General features: G+C 38.1%; 1 protein-coding gene across 3 annotated transcripts in view; it reads left to right on the top strand.

Annotated features, from left to right (window-relative positions):
* tbc1d22a (TBC1 domain family, member 22a) overlaps positions 1-27,551 on the top strand; it is a 191,858-nt gene that overhangs the window by 96,030 nt on the left and 68,277 nt on the right. For all 3 annotated transcript variants that reach the window (XM_048154976.1, XM_048154978.1, XM_048154977.1), the window contains one exon: positions 14,093-14,168. In XM_048154976.1, coding sequence (XP_048010933.1) covers positions 14,093-14,168 — 76 coding nt within the window. The remainder of the gene's footprint in view (positions 1-14,092; positions 14,169-27,551) is intronic.

Genomic DNA, 27,551 nt, shown 5'->3' with positions numbered 1-27,551 from the left:
CTTTAATACCAGTTACAGCGTGAAATAAACATGAATGAACATCTGAAGGTATGTTAAAATATACAGTAAAACTTACCGAAATCCGTATCATATCTCATGTAATAGCTCAATCAATGTTTCAACCGTCAATAAAACAGCTTGTAAACAATGTCACGTAACATCACATTTACCTCAGAAAAAAATTTTCAGTGACCATAAACTCATTAGTCAGCTAGAAAAGTGCTCTAGAATGCAACATTCTGATAAATATAGCTATGCAACATTACATATTCATTATAATTTTTAATGTTCTTCAATATTTAATGCATGTTTGAATAAATCAGTTATGACAACCATGATTTAAATGTTTATATTTATTATAAAAAAAAACGAATTGGAGTAGAAATATGATTATGTAAGTCTAAACTTTATTTATTATATAAAAACATCATTGAGTGTAATTCAAGTGTTTGTATATAAATAAGTTAATTTTAACCTTCAATATTATTATAGTAATACCAACTGACTTACATGTGTAGTTTTTTTCTCTGGAAAATTTGGCATATACTCTAACTGATCCAAAATAATCGATATTGAATCTAATCAAATCGAAATTTTAATTGAATCTAATCAAATCGAAATCATGTAAATAGAAATTGAATCGAATCGTGAAAATTGTGTCAATACCCAGCCCTAAATTTTACCACCACTTTCAAGGTCCAGAAAGGTACTAAAGACATCGTTAAAACAGTCAACGTGACTGCAGTGGTTCAACCTTAGTTTTATGAAACGACAAGAATACTTTTTGTGCGCAAAAACAAAACAAAAATAACAACTTTATTCAACAATATCTTCTCATGTGCTGTTTACGTCCAATACTGAGACAGCTTTCTGATGTAGAACCTGGAAGCGCTGGACGTGAACAGCATAGGAGAATGACAGAAGAGAAGATGTTATTGAATATAGTTGTTATTTTTTTTTCCGGTTTGAGAACAAAAAGTATTCTCGTCGCTTCATAAAAGTAAGTTTGAACCACTGCAGTCTGTTTTAACAATGCCTTTAGTTCCTTTCTGGAATTTTAAAGTAGTGGTTAAATTGCTGTCTTTTGAGAATCAGACAGCTCTCAGATTTCATCAAAAACATCTTAATTTGTGTTCTGAAGATGAGTGAAGGTCTTACGGTTTTGGAACGACATTAATGACAGAATTTAAATTTTTGGGTGAACTAACCCTTTAAGTTCTGTAGCCTAACTTGTTTGTAGTTTCTTGGCACATTAATATTGAATTCAGTTGAAGTCCAGTCTCAGATCTTGGCCTTTCATGGCTTATTGCTTAATACACTATGCCATGCCCAAAATAACTACCTACAGTTAACATCAGATAAAGATTTTATGGAATATGCAATATAATATATAACAAATAAATACCCTTAAAGGGTTAGTTCACCCAAAAATGAAAATAATGTCATTTATTACTCACCATCATGCCTTCGTTAATCTTCAGAACGCAAATTAAGATATTTTTGTTGAAATCCGATGGCTCAGTGAGGCCTCCATAGCCAGCAATGACGTTTCCTCAAGATCCATTAATGTACTAAAAACATATTTAAATCAGTTCATGCGAGTACAGTGATTCAATATTAATATTATAAAGCGACGAGAATATTTTGGTGCGGCAAAAAAACAAAATAACGACTTATATAGTGATGGCCGATTTCAAAACACTGCTTCAGGAAGCTTCGGAGCATTATGAATCAGCGTGTCGAATCAGCGGTTCGGCAGTTTGACACGCGATCCGAATCATGATTCGACTCGCTGATTCATAACGCTCCGAAGCTTCATGAAGCAGTGTTTTGAAATCGGCCAATACTATATAAGTGATCACTATATACTCACATGAACTGATTTAAATATGTTTTTAGTACATTAATGGATCTTGAGAGAGGAAATGTCATTGCTGGCTATGCAGGCCTCACTGAGCCATCAGATTTCAACAAAAATATCTTAATTTGCGTTTCGAAGATGGTCTTACGGGTGTGGAACGGCATGAGGGTGAGTAATAAAGGACAGAATTTTCATTTTTGAGTGAACTAACCCTTTAGTGTGGAGGTAAGTGACAAGAATATGTAAGAATATGTATTCCTTTCTGGAAAAGCCCATTGCGTGATGAAGATTAGCCAAATAAGAGTCATAAGCAAGATAAGAGGTGACAGGGGGACACAGAAAAAGCTTGAGAGGTGCAGATAGGTGCGTTTGTATATGCAGGCTTGAGAGCGTGATGGAGGCAGATTATTGAGCTCATGCGAACAGCTCTGATGTGATCTGTTTCACAGTTGCTGCTGCCAGTGCCTTGCTCGACTTTGCCCTTCCTTTTTTTCTCTGATCAGTGCTTCTCTGTACTAGGCTTCTTGCACCACACTGTTCGTCCACCTCTTTAAACCCTAGGGCTTCCAGCTGTTTCGATGTTTTTTAGTACTACTGCTCGCACATATAAAAATCATGCTCGTAAGACTAACACATTAGATCAAAACTGCTTCATATCAGCCATCTGTTAAGCCCAGATTAATCTTTTTTTTTTTCTCACATGCTGACTGGAGGAACTACAAAGATTGTTTTAATTAGAGAACTACAGAAATTGGTGTGAGATGCTTTTCAGAGTCTTATAAATACAGAGTTAAAGTTTGAAGTTTGACTGGAGAGACTCCTAAAAGGCAAATGAAATGTAATCTTTTGTGCTAAGTACCCTTTCACTCTATTGTCTCATGTGTGATATGCTGCAAATTGCTCTATTCGCATTTCTTTGTCTCCACCCTGCAAATATTTCACACTTTTACCCAAAGCATCTGCCACCAAACTCTTGCCATGATCATCTTAACATAGATTCTCTTGGCCAAATTGATCAATAAATATAATCACATCTTAAAAATAGCTTAGTGCACATATTTCTAAATGTGGAAAAGTTGATTTCTTTGACATTACTTATTTACCAGAGCTTGCATGGTTGTTTTATGAGCTGCTAAGTCACTCCTACAGTTAGTCACATTTTGTTTTGCATGATTTGTTCTTCTGACACAAATGCATATTTCACCAAAACATTTATATGACAGAAAACTTTGATCATGGTCATCTGATCAATATTGAAGATGTTATACCTCTGTAATGTTATACAGTTTATAAAAGTCATTTAATATGTGACCCTTGCTGGCAAAATGAGTCGGAATGCGCACGGCTAATTACGAGCTACAGGCAAAACAAGTGAAAAATGCCAATTTTGTTCGAATTTGAGGTTTCACAAAAAAACATTAAGCCCTCGTCTAGCGATCCCAGTGCTCCAAATAGCAATTAAACATCAAAAAGTATTTTTATTTGTATGTTTTCTGAGAGGAGTACCTTTCCTTTGTCCAGGAAAAATGCAGTTTTTCTCTGCTCACTTCTCGCCGACTGGCACATCCCCTCAGCACAAGTTTGGTATTGTTGTAAAGCGCAGCATTTCAACTTTGTGAATATTCATAGCGAATTCTCAATGGCATGGAGTTTTAACCAATGAAATGTGAATTTCAGACTCATGCTGATGTAAACAAAACAATCTTACTCACGCTGACTGACAGATCCGAAGCGTGGGCACAAAAACGACTTGGACAGCGCGCGATCCTAATACATACACATATACAATATCAAAATATCTGTCTTGGCATGTATTCACACAAACATTATCTGATATGTCTTAAGTGAACTTTTGGTTAACTGTTGGGGAAAAACATCTGGGGCCATATTCACAAAACATTTTATCTTACCACTAAGAGTTCTCCTAAATGGCAGTAAAAGTTCTTAGCTAAGAGTTTTCTCTTAAAACCTACTCACAAAGCTGCTGAGACCAACTTTTACTAAGGAATAGACAGAAGTCTTAAGCTAAGAGTAAGGGCGGGGTTGACCTCATTACTATGGATGATGTCTCATTCTCAAGAGAATGCAGAATTCAAGCAACAAATGATGTTTTATAAACAAAGTTTGGGAGGAGCACATTTAAACGGTCTATCTAATATCAGCTCGAGAGGAGGTATGTATACACAGATGAGAGCTGACTCACCTTGTTTAACTCAGCAGTTTTCTGCATCCCTCCGCCAACCTGTTCCTCACTCTCGGCTGGGGATACGGTGGAGAACTCTGGATTTGGGCTATTCCAAGCTCAGAGCCCTTGATCCCCTTGGACAGCATGCTAAATACACTTTTATATATATATTTAACTCTATTCGACCATTTGTAAATGTGAACTTGTGAAAACAACTGCCACAAGTAATCAGACATTATCTATTTGTTTATTAAATATTTATTTTTGGCATTTTATTGTAGATTCAAGTCTATAAATCAAAATATTTATTGCATTTATGAAGAAAAAGTCCATTACCCAATGCTCTATCGCTATTGCCTCAATGGTGTACAATGTCTATATGTGGATTAGGATTGTTTGTGATTTGGTCTTAGTGATTTAGGAGTCCTCTTGACGACTCTTAGCGTTTCACAGATTTAGGAGCTAGTTTTAGCACTAAAATGCTTTGTGAAATACTCTTAGAGCAAAAATTTAGGACTGATACGGCCATTATTTTTAAGAGTTTCTCCTAAATCTCCAAGTTAGGAGCTACTTTTAGTCTTAAGATGTTTTGTAAATACGGCTCTTGATGTGTAACATTATATTAGATCCGTTTGGTACAGTAGGTCTTTATATAGGCTGTCTGGTTCATTAATGCTATCCTATAGATATTGGTTTTCACTTGGTGTGTGCCAAATTTGGTGGAATTTTTTATTACCAGGAATTTTATGGTATGGTTGCTAGGTGATTTTGTTTTGGAACCTTCAGAAAACTTTAACTTGATTTTTCTTAAAATTGACTTTGCTGACTCTATCGACTTCAAACAGTTGTAGCCCAGTCTTTTTTCTTTTTTTTCTTTTTTTGTCCGATTCCATCAAATCATACATCATTTTGAAGATTTTTTAATACAGAAGGTGAAAATAACAATAACTCATTTTCAAATTTGCTAATTGTGACTCATTTTGCCAGCACGGGTCACATATTACTGTGTACATGACGGTAAATAGTGTGCCCCTTGAGATATACATGCCTTTTGTTGTTGTTGTTGTTTGTTTGGCTTGTTTATAACTGTAATGTCTGCTCTATTATATGTACTTTACCGGGGAGAAGTTAAACAAGTGCAGTAGTCCGTAAATTGTCCCACTCCGTAAGGTTAATACACCACTATTAGACCCCCTACTGGTTCCTCCACCAGCAGTAGAATAGGAGGGCGTTTAGGGGTGTGAGCCAGAGGACCATAAACTAATTAAGGTTGTAGAGAAGTGGAGCCCCTTTAAAATTGTTTATAAACCATTAGGGGGAAACACGTTCTCCCGGGGATCTGCAGTGCAATTAGAACCAAGGTCAGAGGAACAGCGGAGGGGGAATGGGGCGTGCTCAGAACTGCTGCTGTGGACAGAAAGTGGCATTTACACTGGGGCAAATGCTCGCTTTTATTAATTTCCTAAATAAATAGGTGCCTCACGAGACCCTTTGTCAGTAAAATGCACCTTCAGTGATATTAATGAACCTCTTGCTTATTTAGCCTATTTTTCCCTCTCTGGCTTCCCCCTTTCTCTACCTCCCTTTTTTCTCTCTGTATGCCAACTTAAAAGAAAAAGAAAAGGAACCATTTGCAACCATTTTGCACATTGTGGCTCTTGGGGGTTGGTGTCAAATGCAGAAATAGAATGTGTGAAATTGGTTAAAGAAGGGAGAAAGGGACTTTTTAATAATTCATTTACTAAATAGAAATACATTGTGTTGTACTTTGTCTCTGTTTCCATGATTAGGAGACCCATTGTTTTATTAAAATCAATGGCATTTAATGTTTCGCATGAGCCATAGAGACTGGAGGTAAACAGTCCCTGTTGTATTTACCACAATTCAGGCCTGTAGGTAATCTATCTATTTTATTATCTCTCTCATCTGTTATTCCCCCCACCCTTGAATGTGGTTAAACAGCCAGGACAAATTAATTGCCAGTGGAGCTTGCGATTTTCTGATAATCAGATAAATATTTGCATGCAGTGGTGGCAAAAAAGCAAATGGGACCTGAGGCCTTAACAATTTGATTTGGCCAATTTCTCCCCTGCTTTGTCAGAACAGTTTATTGACTGGAAGTGCGGCACTGCCGATTACATCGACACATGCTCAGACAGTTGCCTGCCAGCCTATTCTTCCATCTCTTACACATTTGGCATTGATTAAGTCTTGATCTTTGATTCTTATGCCAAGTCCAGTTCCAGTCTTCTACTCATGATCTTTGAAGAGTCTTCGCTGCATGTCAGACCTCTTGCCGGAAATACGTCTTAGGTCTTTTTTTTGGGGGGGGGTGAATTTTCCGGAGGGGTTGACAGAGAATATAGATGAAGCGGCCCTCTTTCATCCTTATCAGCTGGGTGCCTCTCAGAGCAAAGGGTTTGAGATGTCCTTCACTCTTGCATGCTGAGACCAGCGATGCTACAACATAGCAGCCAGACTACCAATACCATCTCAACAGCGCTCTTGAGACACTCAGACTTGTCGCCTTGATCAGATTTTTTTCTTTTTCACATTCTTTTTCTCTCTCTGTGAAGAACACAGTACTGGGCCAGTGTGTAATTTTACTCGTTTCCCCCTGGGCCGGCACGGCCCTGTGCACAGTCAGGCTATTTTCTGAACTGTTGTTTAAGCAAGAGGGGGCTATTGTCTCAAATTTTGTTTCAGCACATGAGGGATGATGTGACTCAGAGCAGATACTGCAAACGTGTGCAGGAGAAGCGTTATTTCATTCCACGTGTGTATCAGTGTTGCACAAGGGTTGCAGCAGGGGCCGCTCTTTTGTTTTAGGAGGCTGTGTTATTCTCGTGCCCCATGCCAATTATATTCAATCAGCCACTCTTGAGGAAGTGGCAGCAGGAAAAGCTTGAGTTTTCTGCTTGGCTGCCACTCTCTCCTGTCCCTCTTTTACTGACAGCCGTATGCCTCCGTCGCAGCTCAGTGAGCCCCACAGTCAGATGTCTGATAGTGCGGCCTGTCGCTCATATTCTTCCTGCCACATAACCTCCCTCATTAACTCTCCTCTAAGCGTGCACATGTGAATGCACTAAACTCATGAACCATATCTTTAAAAGGCAAATCCATCAGCCCCTGGCTACAATAACATTAGTATGATGCGAATACAGTCTCAAGTGTCTCTTCTTGTCTATCAAGATGATGTAAATGCTATGCCATGGAATGAATCGAAGAGAGACAACAGACGTTAAGCAACCAAACATGACAATTCTGTCAATCATTTACCTTCACATCGTTCCAAACCCATTTTGTTTTTCTTTTTTTCACCCAATGGAATGGGAAGAAACTTTACTCCACTCTTTCCACAGTTGTCAGGCGCCTCATACCCCTTTTCCACCAAGGCAGTTTGAGTGCTGGTTCGGAGCCAGAGCCTAGTTTCAAATAAGTTCTTTGTCTTTCGACACACAAAGCACCAGCTCCGAACCAGGAAAAGTGGTTCGTAAGTAGCACCAAAACATTGCTGGGCTAGAAGAACGAACCGCTTGCGTCAGGGGCTGGGGGCGGGGTTACCGTGACCAACAAGAAACTTGTGACCGCCATTTTTGAAATAGCAGCTAATCGATCTAATAGCAGCTCGATTGTAATCTCCGTCTATATACAAATTACGTCGAGCCGTGTTTGGATGCCGATGTAGGTTCGCAAAGCCATGAGCATCAACAGTAGTGAAACATCCGGGATTGTTGATAAAAGGCTTGTTCGAGATGCATCGGAGCAGCGCAGACCGATTTGGTGGGTGCCGCGGATCCGCGGGAGCGTTTGTAGAGCAAACGACTCGTTGTGCTTTTGGATTGTTCTCGCGCAGCTTTGATGTCATGCGCCGATCGCTATGCGAGAAACCGATGCATCTGGAACAAGCCTGGTGTGTTTGTGTTTGGCGCTGCAGCACTAGCTTTGCTGTGAAATATGAGACATATACAGTGTAGTACGACCTGGCTCTGTGCTGCTCTCTAGTCCGTGGAAAGGCAAACCGGTTCTTAGAAGGCTCGTCAGTTGAACCAACTCCGAACTGGCACTAGCACTAGCTCTGAACTAGCACCCAGTTCGTGCTGGTGGAAAGGGGGTAAAAAAGAACCATAGAAGTAGTCTGTACGGCTTGCTATCTCATGTAGTCTGTACGGCTTGCTATCTCAGGTTGTCTGATTCCATACCATAACTTAGTGTGAGAAACATACTGAAATTCCCTCAAAATGTTAAATCTTATCTACATTCCCTTTCAGATTAAAACTAAGTGCCTTGATGCAGTGCACCAGGTTTTTGACTTTTTTAATGCAAAAATGCCATAAGCTCTTGAATGTTTGTTTAATCGACAATGTTTAAACAATCTGTAGAGTAATTGTATTTCTTCTATAGCACATGGGCATATGGTCTACTTAGATGATGTCACGATTTTGGAGCTTGAATTCTGTAGTGAACAGTCTTCAAATTGCCCTTTTGTATTCCACAGGGGAAGTAAAAAAAAAAAAAACACACAAGGGTGAACTAAACACTTGCAAATTTTTCTTTTTTTTTTTTGGGAACTATTCTTCTAAGACTCTGTGACTGACATAGAAGAGTATAGTCAATTTAAAAGAGTGAACCAGGGAAGCATTGTATGCAGACACTGAAAGGTTCAGAAGATAAACTCATGATCCTCGATGTTCATACTCTGCACTGCTGGGTTATTTCTGATCCAGCTTTGCCTGGAAAAGCAGGAGCGATTGATAGAGGAAAAGAGGGCTGCTTAGACTAATGGAAAGGCATCAGCAGCCACAGAGAGAGAGTAAAAGCCCTCTCCTCTCCATGAATAACACAATGCTGAGGTCTTATTATGTGTTCAGGTTATCATGGGTCATCATTACAGCTCCAAATCCTTTCAGCAGGCCTGCTGTTTGCATCAAGCGGATCTTTTCACCACTTCTTATCAAAGGACTGGCCTTCATATCAGTTATTCACTTATAAACACTTATTCACACAAAAAAGCCACCACCTTCTTCTGTTGATCTCAGATTTTTTTGTTCAATCTGTGGCTTTATTTTTTTTCACCCAGCGGAGAAATCAGTCCCTTTGTAGGAAGTGTCAAAGGGAGATTAGTAATCTACTGAAGGTGACTGATGGACAGTTTGGACAGTATAACATCATAAAAAAGCTTCAGTTGAGAAGCTCCAGTCACTTTACCAGATCAAAGATGTAGTGAACAAAAAAAAAACAAAAAGGATTGCCTTGTGCCCAAGCCAAAGCTTTAAACAAATCCCTGGAAAAGAGGATGCTCTCTAAAGAGGATCCAGCGGGAAATTTTGCACCTGCTTGTATCATCAGAGCCCTTCCTGTCACAGCATGTTATAGAGGTACAAGTCAAACCCTTCCTAGTTCTCCTTTTCAAGATTTCAGGATCTTCTAAGCTTGGTTCAGAGCTGGTTAGTGATATTTCTGTGGATACTGGATTGTTTACCTCTCCCAGGGTTTAGTGTGTAAGAGCACCTGCACTTCATTAAGGCACGGTGTTTTAATAATGCAGACGTAATTACAGAGGTCTCTGGGCAGGCTTAATGCATGCTTAAGACTGACCCACTCTTCCTGCCGCTGAGGTAATTGCATTGCATCCATGTGTCTCCAGAACATGACATACAAGGAGCAAGAGAAAGAGGCATTTAACTTGTTTAGCTCCTGCCATCCAATGGATTTCTTATCAGATGTTGTCTCCAAGGCAATCTCACAGAGTTAAAGCAACAGATGAACAACACAATTAAACTGGTGATCTCTTTTCGGTCTTCATCCCATTGGAGTGTTGTTGGAGTCAGTTTTGTCTGTTAGCATAAACAAGGAAGGAGTCGTATCCAAGAGCGGTGTTACTTGGTCTCTATTTCTGCAGTGTCATGCAGGGAAGCTCTGCAAACACCTTAAATCTCATTGTAATTATAAAACATGGAAGAGAGAGACTGAATGTCGAAGTTTAGAATCAAACGATATCTTAAAGTTCCACAAAGAAAGCCATAAAAAGCATATTGTCTGGTGTCTCATTATAAATGTCATGAAACTACAATGTTCACTCTTCAGCTACAGTGGGAACTACCTGCTCTGTTTGTGACATGACATGGCATAATGCATCCTGTCCAGTGTTTAGTTTTCTAAATCCTTCCTGATCTCTTTGGATGAGGAGCAGTTATATTATCTTTCACTTGCTAAACCTTCTAGGAAAATGTCTCTTGGACACAGCATTGTCATGTTTTTGTGTTGTAAATTAGTGAAGAAACAACATTAAACTGACAGTCCCAGGTGTGGCTTAGTATTCCAAAAGAGTGTTGTTTCTGAGTCAGTTTTGACTGTTGGTAGGTATGCGAGAGTTGGAGCCAAGACTTTGCCCACAAGATGCCCTTGTAATATGTTCTCAGATCTGACCTGATTGTGACTAGCTCGAATCGTGACTCTTACCCCTTTCCCCACAACAGGGCTGGTTTGCCCTAACTCTCAGGGACTCCTGCGGAGATAGATTAGCCCGGCATGGAGCGTTAATGTTCACTGAGCCACAAGCATCCTCCAGGGTCAGTGCTCCAGCTGAAGATTAGGTGTAGACCTGTGAAAGTAGGCCAAGCACGGACTCGGCCACCGACGCCCCATCTGTTTCAGTGCCGCCTCATTGTGCTGCCCCTTTAAAGTCCTGTTTCGAGGTCACGGTAAAGAGGAGGTGGCTGTTTTTAATGGTCGGGATCCAGCTATTCATGTATTCATCTAAGGCACCTCTGGAGCGCCGAGGCTGCACATCTGAGCCTGAAGGACAGCTGAAATTGTTTATCGGTTAATGACTTCTCTCCCCTCGCGGGTGTTTGCCGCCTCAGCTGCTCCCAGGCTACATTAAAGCATCCTGACTCTCTGAAGTCTCATCAAAGATGGAGCCATAGACCTACTCACATAGTGCAGAATATCTGTCTGTCCACCTTTGCAAATTGAAGACTGATTACGAAAATTCTTCTCTTTGTTCAGTCCAGGGTATTTGCACTTGTTGGGGTTGCCAAAGCACAGGGGACCATGATATTTGGCAAGCAATTAGGTGATTTTCCAAAGTGTATAATTAACTCTCCTACAGTCATTACCTCTTGACAAATTTTGGATCCCTCAAAAGAGCCACTTGAGATTGATCCAATGAAAATTGATTGGGGTAAAAAGCCAGAGAATACTGATATCGGTGCAATTTAATGTAAAGGAAAAGGCTAGCTGCCATTTGAATGTAGCTTCTATACAATTACGAATCTCTTTTGCCACTAAATGTACTTAAGTTTCAAGAGTTTGTATGAAGGTGTCCCCATTAAGTATGATATAACTCAGACCGCTTGATAAGGTGTCACAATTATTGTCACTCAAACTGTCATTTCTCCATTTTTTCCAATGAAGTTATCCATTCTTATGGTCATTATGACAGTGATTTTGATGTTAAACTTCATCTAAAAAAATATGAGCAGCCGCTGTCCTGCCTTGCATTCCAGTAAATGAGTAAGAGAGATTAAAAAATGTAGTCAGTGAAGGTTGAAAGCAAAAGTGCAAGACTATCCTAAAACCTCTGTGTTCTTTGTTATTTTTATTTTTTTTTAGCTGTACTCTGTCCTACACACACATTTATATGACCTTCCAAGTTATTAACTTGCTCTGTCGCATGCTACATCTTTTCCTCACACAGTTTGGTTTAGGGGGAGTTTTCACAGCAGGTATCTTTGGACCCGTTTACGGTTGAATTTCCCTCTCACATACAATACGTAGGTGCACACTCAGTCTGTTATTTTCCTTGTATACATACCTCCTTCACATCAGAAGCTTTATTGCTGTGAATGATGGGTCTTCAGCTTCTGTTCATTATATCCATGGCTGACAATCTCAGCATAGCAAACCACCCAATTTATCATCCCTAACCCACAGCTTGTTTTACGCTGGCTCTTGACAGCTGAACTTGTGCTCTGTTCTATGAGCAGTAGCTAGTCTAAGTTTCCTCCAGTGGGAGCACAAAGGGAATCCCACTGAGGCTTGGGGAGAGATATATGTGGGTGGGGGTCTCTTAAGTAGCTGTCTGGTCAAGAAGGGTCTTTTAACGTAGGCTGAAATGAATGTGGTAATTAAGCTGCACTGTGGGCCACAGGACCTTGATGAATATTATCACTTAATTATAGGGATCACTATTCCCAGCACGCAGTTGAGCTCTGCCAGCACACAGTTTCCTTCCCAGTACGGATGGGCAGTGGTGCATGTAAATGTGCATACATGTGCATATGTATGGGGTGTTTTCGGTGTGTGCTGTATCCAGTGTGCCATTGTGTTCGCGTGTCTCTACATTGTTTACATGTATCCCTGTATCCATTACGTTTACCAACTAATTTTTTACAGTAGAAATATTGTGCATGTTAAAACTAGAACCTCTAGAAATAATACATTTGCCAGTACACCAAAAAGAGCTGGAGCCTATCAAGAATATACTCTCATAAACATATAAGTGACATTATTTGTTTCATGTTTTTACGACAATGTTAATCATTATTAGTTTACACCAGTGTTACTTGAACTTTTAATGCTAGTGTTACCTGTGAAAGTTCCACTCTATAAAATACTAGGTTGTTTCAACCCATGTTTGGGTCAAATATGGACAAACCCAATTGTTGGTTTAAATTACATTTTTAAATCCAACGGTTAGGTTTGTCCATATTTGACCCAAACATGGGTTGAAACAACCCAGCATTTTTTTTTTTAGTTTACAAGTTTATGACATTGTTACTCATTGCGAGTTTGATTTTTACACCAATGTTACTAATTTCAAGTTTATGACATCTGCGTAAACTTAAAGGGTTAGTTCACCCAAAAATGAAAATTCTGCCATTAATTACTCACCCTCATGTCGTTCCACACCCATAATACCTTTGCTCATCTTTGGAACACAAATTAAGATATTTTTCCATAAAACCCAATGGCTCAGTGAGGCCTGCATTGCCAGCAATGCAATTAACACTTTCAATGCCCAGAAAGCTACTAATGACGTATTTAAAACAGTTCATGTGACTACAGTGGTTCAACCATAATGTTATGAAGTGACGAGAATACTTTTTTGTGCACTAAAAAACAAACAAATAAAGACTTTATTCAACAATATCTGGTGATGGGCGATTTCAAAACACTGCTTCATGAAGCTTCAAAGCTTAACAAATCTTTTGTTTTGAATCAGTGGTTCAGAGCATGAATCAAACTGCCAAAGTCATGCCCCCAGTGGTGAACCATTGAAATTTCGAAACATTTATGACGTAACAAAGCCTCATTTACTGAAATCATGTGACGTTGGCAACCTTTTTGATACATGCTTTGAACCACTGATTCAAAACAAAAGATTTGTTAAGCTTCGAAGCTTCATGAAGCAGTGTTTTGAAATCGCCCATCACTAGGTATTGTTGAATAAAGTCGTTATTTGCTTTTTTCTCTTCGCTTCATAACATTAAGGTCTTAATGTAAGTCTTTAGTAGCTTTCTGGGCATTGAAAGTGTTAATTGTCTTGCTGGCAATGCAGGCCTCACTGAGCCATGGGGTTTTATGAAAAATATCTTAATTTGTGTTTTGAAGATGAACGACGGTCTTACGATTGTGGAACGACATGAGGGTGCGTAATGACAGAATTTTCATTTTTGGGTGAACTAACCCTTTAAGTAGAGCTGGCATACTCTCAAACTTACACATTGAAACTTGTAAGTATTAAACTTAAAACTCAAACTCATTATGAGTAACATTTTCATAAGCAACTCCTAATAAAGTAACATTGTTGTAACTATTAACAATGGAACTTGTAAAACAAGTATTGACACAAAATCAGACTTACAACATTTAACTGTGATGTAAACTCAAAGGCATTTAGGACATTTTTTTCCCCAAATTTCCACAATTTTTTTTACTATTTTTACTATTTATAATTACTATTTTTTTGTTGTTGTTGTTTAATTGAGCAAATATGTGTATAGTTTGAAGTTTCTCATCTTTCTCTCTTTTCCCTCAAGGACAACTACACCTTCGCCCAGCCTGGTATTCAAAGGAAAGTGAAGGCACTGGAGGAGCTGGTCAGCCGGATTGATGGTGCGTACCTTCAGTGAAGCACAGCCTACTTGCTTCCATATTCTTTTTTTCTGCCCGTGTCCTTTCTCTCTCTCTCTCTCTCTCTCTCTCTCTCTCTCTTTATCTCTTTGTCTCTCTGACTAACCCATACCACCCCACCCCCACCCCCCCAGCTGCAGTGTCAGCCCCAATCAGTGCACCAGTGCTTTGGCCTTTAGTGGAGAGCGCTCGCTGCTCTGGCCAGGAAAGCAAAAGGCACTGGAGCATAAGCCTCTCTCATTACTTTCTATTAGGTGGCCGTAATCAGAATTCAATGCCCATTTCTCAGAGACAGGAAGCCCTCTCCTCTCCTCCCGCACAAGGCCTCTATCTCCTCAGTCTGCATTAGACCCAATGATTGCTTTAATTTCTGAGAGAAAGACTGCAGTCAGAGCATATTGTTGATGTATTTACCACACTCATTTTGTGTCTATGTGGGAAATAGAGACAGAGACTTTGTGTGTTTCACTCTCCTCAGTTTTTATGCTATATATAGAGCTGCTTGTTTTTTCTTCCACTTTTGCTTTGATTGCCTGCTCAATTCTATACTTTTGCTCTAGCAGAAGCTTTCTTGTCTCTTCCAGTTTGATTATTCAGTTATTTACGAGAACCATCAGAAGTAAAATAAGGTTGAAAAGTAGCTGATTAAAACATGGATTTTCTACTAAAGAAATTCCTCCTCCTTTTTCCAAACACGAGGACAGCTACATTTAGGCAGGTGGTACTGTACCTACATCTGTCTTGACTGAAAAACAAAGTGTACCTCTCTGAAACCTAAAACTAGATGTTCTTTTAGTTTTCATCAGTCTAGCAGTTTTGAATCAGGAAATGTGATGTATTTCATCGAGACAAGCACATTAACATGGTTTAATGAGCCTGGTGATTGAGCATTATCAGTTGAAGTCTTTGTACTCAGCCTTGTTCTTGAGTAACCTTCACATTGTCAGGCTCCAGAGCTTTTCGCCTGTCACATTTATTGTGTTTAGCCACTCTTGATTACAGATAATGTCTTCTATTAGACATTCAAATGGGGTTTGGAAGTGCCTTGCAAAGAAACCAGTGAAAGGGAACAATTGATATTTGAGATTCATGCATATGACGTCTGCCTCTTTTTTTCCCTTTTCTATTTTTTTTCTTCACCAGTTTTTAGCTAAACAACTTCTACTTAGTGAGTAATTATGAAGGATGCAGTTAGTGATCCTGACAGATCTGTGCGCTTGGACTGTTTTTTATTAGGGCAGTTTATTTATGGCCTACCATTTAGCGCATATGCACCAGATATATAATATCGCACAATTTAATAATATGTTCAGAAAATGCTTAAATCAAATTAAATGAACACAGTGTGTTTTTTTTTTTTTTAACATTGTGTACTTAAAAGTATAAACTTTATCATTGTGATACCATCATTTTAGAATGATCTACCCTAATAATTGTAAAAAAAATAAATAAATAAACAAATATCCACCAGATTTTATGAGGTATTCCAACTCAATCTCATGAGAAAACATGATTTCATGTTAATTCAATTCAAACAAATGGTTTTCTTTTAGAAAAAAAGTAAACAGGATGGTCCACCCCTAAACTCAACTGTCATTGAGGCGTAAGCAGATCGTATGAAAATTTACAAATGAGACTGTACGAATTCCACTAATTTGCCACAACGTAAAATACTTAAAATCCCTGTAAAGCAATATTAAACGGATAGTTCACCCAAAAATGAACATTTGATGTTTATCTGCTTACCCCCAGCGCATCCAAGATGTAGGTGACTTTGTTTCTTCAGTAGAACACAAATGATGATTTTTAACTGCAACCGTTGCCGTCTGTCAGTCAAATAATGGGAGTGAATGGGAACTCAAACAATAAGTCGAAAAAACGTGCATAGACAAATCCAAATTAAACCATGCGGCTTGTGACGACACATTGATGTCCTAAGACATGAAACGATCGGTTTGTGTGAGAAACCGAACAGTATTTATATAATTTTTTACCTCTAATACACCACAATGTCCAACTGCGTTCAGCACTCGCTTAGTGAGGTCTGATCACGCTCTGACAACGGCAGTGATGTCTCGCGCATAGACTTCAATGAGTGCTAGACATCTCTTTCGCTGTCAGAGCGCGATCAGACCTCACTAAGCAAGTGCTGAACGCAGTTGGACATTTGTTATAACGCAGTTGTTTTTTGTTATAAGTCAGAAATGACAAGGAGGCAGCCTCACGCAATACGCAAAAAGTCAATGGAGACAGTTGGATTGCCCCACCCCACCCCCCGGTGTGGGCATGGCCTAAATGTGCTCTGTCTCTATGCTCAATGGCTCTAGTGCATTATTGACAGTTATTATAGTGTTAGGGGTGGGGCTATGCACTGAAAAAAACTAAGTAAAATGAACTTAATTTTTCTTTTGCAAGTTTTTGCACGCATATTTTTTAAGTAAATTTCAAATATGGAATTAAGTAAACTCTACTTAAGTTCAGTAAAATTAACAAAGAAAATAAGTAATTTTAACTTGGCCAGTAGGCTAAAAGGTTGTCATTTTTTTCGCAATACATTTTATTCAAACAATATAACACTGAATTAAACTACACTTTCTAATTAAAGTGTATGCTTTACTTAGAAACATTTAAGTAAATAATACAATAGATATTGTGTAGATACCATATCTACATATTAGAAGTAACACAGCACCTGAACACAGAGACCTCAATACTTGGTACACAATACACAATGACGCTAACATTCGATGGGTCGATTTTGAGTATGCATGTGCCATTTTGAGTAGAAAATGAACTCCAAATGTCACAAAATGGCAAGTTACTAAACCTAACCACAAAAGCAATGATAAAACAGTGTAAATACAGCTGGAAAACAGCAAAAAATCAACCTCATTAATTATTCGAGGCCCAGTGCATGATGGGAACGCCAGTATTTGAAAAGTTGAGTAGATTTACTTAATTTTATAATGTTGATATTTACGCTTTCATTTTTACAAGCTTGAACTTGCATCATCGAGCCACCATTTTAGCCCCGCCAAAAAAAAATCCTGAACACAGAATTGGTGAAAAACTTTTTAACAGTCTAACTCCACAATTCAGTTCTATATAGTTCACATTCTTTGTAATGTGTTTCAGCAATACATTTGTAACATTTATAATGTGTTTAGAAACAATTCTCTTTACAGGGACTTTAAACATTTCTATGATGTTGTGTTGGTTATTCACAAATATATTGATTTGGAAAAGGACCGTCACCGTGTCCTACCCAGTTAAAATGCGATAATATTTTCAGCAATAAGCAATTTGTCTGTCCACACTAGACACGACATGGCTATAAGACACAATCCAAATTACCCATTGTTGCTTTCATTATGGCTGTTAAAGTTATACGCAATGATGCACAGTCAAATTAAACCATTTTAACGTTATACAAAACACAGTCAATGCCTGAGCTGTCAGCCATGATGTCGCAGAAATAGAAACCATTCCAAAAATAGAATCCCCTATCACTTGTGACATATCACTGTCGCAGATGGTTAGGACATAGAAAAGATACCTTTTATTTACCTTTTATAGGACGCAGTGTGCGATTCGCAATGGTTTTTGCTTTGGCTTAGTTTGAAACGTATTGTCAATGGTGGAGCAAAAATAGGTAACGTAACTGGCAGTATTTTCTAAAACGTAAATGACAGAATATTGCCTTTGGTTTATTAAGCTGTTGGATAAAAGCAACATCACACTCCCAATCATGCTGTTGGTCTAAATTTCAGCACTCTTACTCATATGAAATTGCTTAAATAATTGCAACTTTTTGTTTCTTGCCCAAACAGCTGCTCAAACAGAAATGAGCTTTTTGTGAGTGAAGTTTAGATGCCAAACACCTCTTTCACATTTCCCATTACTCCTTCATTTTAGTTAATCTACCCTGATCAAACCTAATTTGATCGAGTCAATTGGGTGGGGATTTCTTGTCCACATCAGATAATCACTTCTCTAGATTCAGTCCTATGGGTCAGTGTGTGATGTGTTCACAGCATAAATCATTCGGTTCGACTCGGTAGGACAAGACGCAAATAGCAATAGTATGTTTTAATTCTTGCCACCTGGGCCAACAGGGACAACATGCCAAGAAAATAGGGTCACAACAGAAAAGCTATTGGTTTCTCACTGCTTTCCAAAGGGGAATACTCTGCTGTCAGCCGAGGGAAAGTTTTGTTGTGTCTTTTTCCTTATGAGACACAACAAGTCTTTAGAATTTCAGTTGAAAGTTAATGCAGCAAGGTCAAAGTGCGCACATCCTTGCGTCTTTAATGTATGACAGCTCTCTCTCACCAGCTTCCCTTTATCTTGTCCTCTGAACAGCCCTCACTCAGTTTGGTTTGCAGTTTCCATATATAAAAGACGTGCCAGAGAGGGAGGGTGTAATTGCTGGTCGCCAGAGAGTTGGGTTTCTGCCATGCTCATCTTCATCAGGCTGCCTGGATTACTGTCGCATTATTTCCAAATTTCCCCCTTGTAAGGACGACACATGTCGACCTTAATCAGGCTGCTCTTAGATCTGGCACTGTCGTGGTGTTTTACATCATATTCTCTTCTGTAATAAAGTTGGGGATGTAAATCAATCAGGCGAACCCTTTTTGCTCTCTTTTCTTCGCCGCTACGCTGAGGCACGTAGCATGCTTGGTCACTCTCCTGTCCCGAACAGAGGTTACGGTACCTCTTCCAGCTCTAATGAGGCTGGGGGTTTAGAATATGCGGCTGCTGGGAAGGTCTGAGCCCAGACCTGCGGTGTAGTGATCAGGTTACGTGGCGCCGCAGACGCTTGATGCTCCGACACCTTTGTTCATGGGACGTGTTCGTTCTGCCTCCGTCGCCATATGGCTTCGCTCAGTCAGGGTACAGCTAGGGCATGTTTGTCAGGGCCCACAGCGGCCTACCGACATGACAGGCATTCCCCGTAGGAAGCTGCCCTGGAACATCAACGAGAGAGGCCGAAGGTTGTCTGACCTCGCAGCTGTGAGCTGTCCGTCCCTTCTCGCTTACATTGGCGCAGTGCGTTCATGCACACCCAGATGTTCGGATACAGATGCACTGCTCAGGTGCTGAGGTCACGCCTACAAAACACCTGCTTTTTTGTTATGGAAGCAGTGCCTTGGAGAGCTACTGGCGGGAATAATGCCAGTAAATGAATGCGCAGAGGAAAAGTAAGAATTGCATCATGTACCTGTTTAGAGTTTAGAAATGCATCAGAAAGTCATGTGACTATTCTAACTGAATAGTACTTTTAGAGAAAAAAAAAGTGTATTTGGTCATTCTGAAATTCTGGAGCAAAAGTGGCTACAAATATGGAAGTGACTATTTGATTCTTTTGAAAGAGTTGCTTGATATTCACTTCACCCCTGATTTGCCCCAAAGAAGACCCGTATTTAGTTTCAATTTGGTTGATCTAGCGCCCCCATATGAGCAATATTTGGCTCAAGTATGTTTCTGGTGATTGACCGTGCAAATGTTGTGTATGGTTGCCAGGCATTTCTTGGTGGTTGCTTACTGGTGCAAGTCAGAAGTGCCCACTCCCAAGTCTATGATATTCTGACCTCTAAATATGGATCTGGTCCATCCTTAAAGGTGCTCTAAGCGATGTCACGCGTTTTTAGGCCAAAACATTTTTTGTCACATACAGCAAACATCTCCTCACTATCCGCTAGCTGCCTGTCCCCTGAACACACTGTAAAAAAACGCGGTCTCTGTAGGTGCCACAAGCTCCGAAAACAGCAATAAAAACAAACTGGTGCAGCCTGGACCACAAAACATGCTCCAGCCAATAACCGACAAGAATGATTTTAAATGCGCATTCATGACTGTTTCAGGAAGCACAAAGGGGAGGGGGAGGAGGAGGAGGGAGGGTCTAGCTAGCCTCTTTTTTTTTTTTTTTTTTTTTTTTGACAACACTTCGAACATCAACAGGAAGTTACTCTGCCCAGGATCGCTTAGAGCACCTTTAAATCATGGTTCCTATGCAGTTTGGAAAAGTATGCAATCTTATTCTATTAATTTCCCCCAAAAAAAGTGTGGAAAATGATTGTTGCACCAAATAATAATTTCTAAAAAAAATAAATAAATGTATCATTAAAGGGTTAGTTCACCCAAAAATGAAAATAATGTAATTTATTACTTACCCTCATGTCGTTCTATACCCCTAAGACCTTTGTTCATCTTTGGAAAACAAATTAAGATATTGTTGATAAAATCTGATGGCTCAGTGAGGCCTCTATTGAGAGCAAAGCCATTGAAACTCTCAAGGTCCATAAAAGGTACTAAAAACATATTTGAAACAGTTCATGTGAGTCTTAATATTTTAAGTGTCAAGAATACTTTTTGTGCAGCAAAAACCAAAAAACAACGACTTTTCAACAATATCTAGTGATGGGCTGATTTCAAAACAGCGCTTCAGAGCTTTACGAATCGAATCAGTGGATCAGAGCGCCAAAGTCACGTGATTTCAGCAGTTTAGGCGTTTAACAGGAGATCCGAATCACTAATTCGAAACAAAAGATTCATAAAGCTCAGAAGCTTCATGAAGCAGTGTTTTGAAATCGGCCCATTGCTAGATATTGTTGAAAAGTTGTTATTTTGTTTTTTTGGTGCACAAAAAGTATTTTTATCGCTTTATAATATGAAGATAGAACCACTGTGACTCACATGAACTGTTTCTAATATGTTTTTAGTACCTTTATGGATCTTGAGACTTTCAATGGCTTTGCTCTCAATAGAGGCCTCACTGAGCCATCGGATTTCATCAACAATATCTTAATTTGTTTTCCGAAGATGAACAAAGCTCTTACGGGTGTGGAACGACATGAGGGTGAGTAATAAATTACATTATTTTCATTTTTGGGTGAACTAACCCTTTAAAGCAGAGTGTTTTCATAGCAAAAGTTTAGTGATCCTTTAGTGATTGTCGAACACAATTAAAAAATTCTATGTGCACATTTTCGTTACGCAAAGTTCTGTCTTTTACCATAAGCAAGTCTGTTTTGAACTTCACTAATTGAAGTTCGCCCCAAAGAAGACCCATATTTAGTTTCAACTTGGTTGATCAAACGGTTGCAAAGTAGTGGGTTTTTCAGGTGTAGCGCCCCCTATCAGCAGTATTTGGCTCAACTTGGCAAGCATCATCAAAAATTTATATTGTCTAAATATAGTTTTTTCCTGGAAAATTACTATAATCCAGTTTTGTTTGTGATTTCATTTATTCATTAATTAAATTTGCCGCTTTGATAGAAACAGCACAGAAAAAAATATGGAATTTATTTTATATGACTAATTATCGTTGATGATTGTTACAGAGAGATTAATAGAGATTGTACCTCTGACATTTTGACATTCAGTAAAGCTTGAATGGAGAGGGCAGCCAGATGGCTTGAACATAGTTTGATGTGTAGTGTGCAGTGTGAGCTCGCTTTAAATCTGTTCCACTTGTTTGTACACTCTGTGTGGTGATGTGCTGTTAATTAGGACTGCAACTAATTACTTTTTTTTTTTTTTTTTTTTTTTTTTTTGGTAATTGAGCACTTGCTTATTCTGACTTTGTAATCAAATTGAATCAGAAGACCAGAAGCTTTAAAAACAAATTAGCTCATAAAATTGGTTTGTTATAATTTAGGTAGAAAAAAACGATTTATTTTTTATACTATCTATATTTGAAGTAAGAATTTTGGGAGGAAAAAAAAAAAAAATACAAAACTGGACTGTAAAATAAAAGCATACTTTGCTGTTTTAGCTATTATGAACACTTTTTTATACCCTTTTCTGCTGAATAAAGTTAGGGCAACAGTATGTTTCTGGTGATTGATCGTGCAAATGTTGTGGATGGTTGCCAGGTTGTGGATTGGTTGTTACTTCCTGGCCAAAGTCAGAAGTGTCCGCCCTCAATTCTATGATATTCTGACCTCTAAATATGGATCTGGTCCGTCCTTAAAGGGTTAGTTCACCCAAAAATGAAAATTCTGTCTTTAATTACTCACCCTCATGTTGAGAAAATAAGAATATTTACAGATGACTGCTATATACCAAACGTATTGCCGAATATAATGCTGTATGAACCATTTATGTTAAATGTGGTTAGAGGTTTGGAAATTTGAGTCTGGAAAGTATGCAATTTTGAAATGAAAATGTATAGGAACCATTATGCAAAAATAGGTATGATAGTCCTTCCTTCAACAAACCACCTAATAGTATGTGCAAACAGTGCACAACGAGTTACATGGTGTTTTTATATGCAAATGCAATAAAAATAGTGTTGCTCAATCACAACTGGATGAATTTCCAGCATCATTGTTTATACATTTATGACATTTCATGAACAAGCATTATATATGGAGTAAGGCTTGAGAAAATGAAGTTACTTTGCTCACAGACTTCTATGAAAGTGCTGTAGAGTTTGACTGAAATAACACAGCGGCTAATGAGACTGGTATGTGCACATATATAATTTTAAATGTCAGCGCTATAGAAAGACCTTCGGTTTTATTGTCATGGAAACTTCACTCGTGGACTTTGCACTGCGCCTTGCTGTCAGGTAAGCTAAAGTGCAAGGAAGCCTTTCCACTGTGAACAACACTGCGGACTGAAAACCTGACATTATAACACCAGTATGTCTGATGTGTGCGAGGTCTTTTTGTGTCCTTTGGCTGTATGACGTGCATGCAGATGCACTTTCATGCATAACCCCATGCATTTTGTCATGGTTCATCTTTGTCAAGCTTTTGCCTGTAGTGCAACGTTGAATTTTACAATGAAGACCTCTTTATTTCTCGCTGTATTTCGAACTCGGTTCACTGTCTCTTTCTCTGAATCAGAAAATAAAATCACTGGTTCTGTGAAGTCATTGTGACAGATCAAGCTTTCAAACAGCTACACTGATTTCTTTTACATTTCCGTCTCCACCAGGCCCTAAGCGGCCTGCCAATTTCCTCACCGTAGAGTGATCCTAGGCTTTAATTTTCTGCCTGCTTTTCAAAAGAGCTGCAAGCGCTTTTTATAGGATTTTTAATACCGTAACCACCTTCAAGATATGGCCATTTCCACTTCCTGTTCTCATAATTACATGCTGTGGTGAAACACCTTGAACCCACAGCTCTTGCCATCATAATGATTACCAAGAAATGCCTAGGGGTTTGTTAGAAATGGAATAATATATCATTAATTATTATATTCACACCTTGTCCTAATTGACTTTTTAAAATAAATGTATGCATTTATTTTATTTTATTTTATTTTTATTTTTTATTCATATTTGTGTGTGTATTGTTTATTTATATTGTGTGTATGGCCCTTAGGGCTGCCCTTGACTAAAAATTTTTCTGGTCGACTTGTAGTCGTTCATTTTAAGTGATTAGTTGACTAATCGCACATTTATTAATAAACCATATAAATCATAATTAAGAGCCTCTAATGTCAAAATAGCCTAATCAGCGTTCAAGCACATGCATAAAGCTTGCCACAGCGCACTGACAGTAATGATTATGAATGCATTGGGGAAAAACAGCAAGGAGATTGCTTTAACATTTTAATAATTAATTGATAAACTAGTGTTTTCTGTATTTTCAGTGATGAAGTTGACGATGCTGACACGTCATCTCCGCAGTAGTGACCGCGCCAATATGCACATTTCATACATGTGACATAACCTGAAAATATTTGTTTTTCGTTTGAATTGGTTATTTTAAAAGTGGACATTTCGCAAATATAGATATATTTTTTCATGTCTGTGAGCTGAGGCAAGTTTATATGGAGGTTTGGTTCTTTTTCTTCGGTGCACTCAAGAGATGGCAGAAAGCACACCCTGTTTGCTTTCATTATTTTACAAAAGCACAATGTTTTGTTGTTATTGTGAGTGCACACGAATAAAAATAGACTTTTCACATATTCAAAATATGTATTACTCTTATCTGTATGACCAAAAATGACAGAGTATTTTAAGTTCAAGTGATCGCACCAGTGCCTCCATATTAGCTGTCACTATTAATAGCCCACATTTTTCTAGGTTAACATTAAAGCAAATTGCTACTACTTACATGTTTCAGATGATAAGCCATATTTGAGGTCGATGAATTATAGGCGCGCGTTTGGATGTACTGTAATTACCACATAGACCAGCTGTTAATGGTGCAATATGTAAGAATTTTGCAGTAAAATATCCAAAAACCACTAGGCCAGTGTTATATATTTTGTTCACTTGAGTACTTACAATATCCCAAATGTTTCCAACTATTTGTAAATCGTGAGAAAATTGCAATTTTAACCAAGGCTCCAGGACGTGTGAGGAGTCGTCTGTCAATGGCGTCAAACCTGCGTTACCCTCGGTTTCTGGTTTTATTTTGTAGAAACCATGGAAACACCAAAGACGCTTAAATATTTACATGTTTTAATAGCTAAGGGAACAACTGTTTTGATATATTTATAGACAGAAAACTAATTGTTGTTTATATAGCTCAACACGTTTAGTCTTAATGTTTAAATCTAATTTTCTTGATTTTTTTTTTTTTTTTTTTTTTTTTTGCGAGTACCATGCTTTACCATGCCTCAGAGAAAAACACTATTTTGTGAAGTAGCTAACATAGCATAATCAGATGCAGCTTTATTTTTAGTAACAGTAATACAGCATTTTCTCCATCATGCAATACGTTTTAAAATGAATTGCATGCCGTTTATTAACACAAGCCATCCAGCATTTAATATGACATTCTAAAATCGATCTATTTTACTGCAGTGTGTAACAGTGTCTCACAGCAGCTGCCGAGCGAACGGACAGAGTAACGTTTTTACATTTTCAGCACACTCAAATGTATCTAATATGATAAACAGAGCTGAGTTACCTCATACTCATGACTGGAAAAGCGGAAGCGGCGCCGGCGACTGTGTCATAATAAAAGTTCTGCTGCTCGTGAGGCGTGTGTTGCGCAATTGCTCCAGCGGCCTCGTTCAGCTCCCACAACACTCGGTCCTGCTCTGCTTCATACTACAGTAACGTTAATAATTGCATTTATGAACATGATTTCTTCCCGAGTCCTGTCTCAATTCTTTTCCACCGGCCGTTGAGGTGAAGACCACATGTTCCAAGATTCTGCTCTCAAACTTGGTGTCATCAAGCTACGCCTTTGTTTTGAATAGGCCTCTAGCGACCTCTAGCGGACAGAAAATATTACATATTGCACCTTTAATGATCTGTCCATCACAGACTGCATGACTTCACCACTTCCTGTGGATTTTTTTCCTGCAGATAAGCAACTAATACAATATTGGTTGACTTCGCCTTTTCTCGTCGACTATTAGGGGGCAGCCCTAGGTAAAAAGTAAACAAAAAAAAGGCAGAAATTTGAACAAACTATTAAGATTTACACATCTCAAAACCTCAAATAAATTATGCTTTACAGGATAGTCTTTACAGTACAGTACAGGACTTTATGCCTGTATCAACTGCGTTTTTATAATTGATTAATTTTGCAACATCGACACTGTTATTGAACTGAAGCGAATCAACATTGAACTGACTCAAAGTGAATAACGATTGTCTTCTGTAGAGCAGCTTATAGATTAATTGAACTCATTTCATAATTAATGAACTTTACAAAGTTATTGAACTGAACTGAATCAACACTGAATTGACCTCAGCTGACTATTGTCTTTTTAGACCTGGTTTGGTGTTTGGTGAAGTTTGCATCATTGATCATAATTTTCTTGTTTTTTACTGCTTTGGAATGCTATATAAGCACTATATAAATAAAGATGACTTGACTTGAGAGTCGGATGGTATCTTGGCAGCATAAGTTTCATTGTGGGCTTTATTCTGATGTTACCCATGCATGAGTTCCATGATCAATGACCATGTCCAACATCCCGATCAGCTGAAGTTTCATTGTTCTGTAGCAGCACTTTCATTTTTCAATGTCTTTAAACTGGCTTGGAAATAAGAATATGCTCACAATTGAAACACTGATCAGACCGTTAGATAAATGAGGACAGAGAATAGGCAGGAAGTTGCCTTATATGGAGAAGACAAAGAGTACATGAAAAGAGAAGAGCATATATATATATATATATATATATATATATATATATATATATATATATATATATATATATATATATATATATATATAAAATGTCTCCATTACTCTTTGAGGACGACTTTACTTACACGTCTTTCCCATACAGTATGTTATATGATAGGTTTGATTGAGTCGGATCACTGTGGTCAGAAACAATCTAAACTAGATTTGCCATGATGCTGGAGCTGGCCTGACCATATTGTGTTTGATTTCCCATATCCTTTTAATATAAGTTTTTGGGATTCTCTGTCTTGGATGTTTTTCGACTGCCAAAAAAAACATAAGTCTAATAAAAGTAATAGCACAGTCTCACAATTTTGTTCATAACAGAAATATGAAAGAATGGTGAAATCTTGATTTGGGGATGGCTCTTTTGTCTAAACCAATAAGCAACCACCTAGCAACCATCCAGAACAACCTAGCAACCACCTAGCAACACCCTACCAAACCAGACAGAATATTTATACATTACTGGTATAAAAATCTGGAATAATGTAAAAATAAATGTTTTAAATGTTTTTGAAAGAAGTCTGTTATGCTCACCGATGCTGCATTTATTTGATCAAAAGTACAGTAAAAATAGGAATATTTTAAAATATTACAATTTAAAATTGTTTTAATATATTTTAAAATGTAATTTATTCCTGTGATGGCAAAGCTGGAAGTGTCACATGATCCTCAGAAATCATTCTAATATGCTGATGTTGAAATGTTACTGGAGTAATGATTGCATCACAGGAATAAATAACATTTTAAAAATAGATTTTTTTTTTTTTTTTTCTATTTTGAAATATTAAAATAAAAAACAGTTGTTTTATAATAATAAATACAGCCTTGATTAGCAGAAAACGTAGATAAAACATAGATTAAAAAAAAATAATAATAATAAAATCGCCCTCCCAGTGCATAGTATGAATTGTATCATGTTTGACAGGTTAATATTATGCATAATTTATATATGTAAATTAGATTTTCATATTTTGTGAAAATGTATACATTTTTTTTATTTTTATTTATATACAACTGTTGAATATGCAAGAAATCTCTCCTCCTTTCTCTCTCTTTCTCTATCTCTGGCTTCATGTTTAGTTCACTCTCACAATCCACTCTCATTAGGAAACCAAACACACTATAGTCACTGTACGCTTTCACTTCTTTCGAGGGCTTGTAGCAATTAGCAGTCATATTAGACGATAGCCCATAAGAGTTGTTTAACGCTAAAACAATTCTGTTCGTCAGAAGCGCCCCAGAACGT

This window comes from Megalobrama amblycephala, linkage group LG14, assembly GCF_018812025.1.
Source record: "Megalobrama amblycephala isolate DHTTF-2021 linkage group LG14, ASM1881202v1, whole genome shotgun sequence".
NCBI lineage: Eukaryota > Metazoa > Chordata > Actinopteri > Cypriniformes > Xenocyprididae > Megalobrama > Megalobrama amblycephala.
The sequence above is the reverse complement of the archived record's forward strand: the minus strand, read 5'-3'. Positions and strand labels throughout refer to the sequence as shown.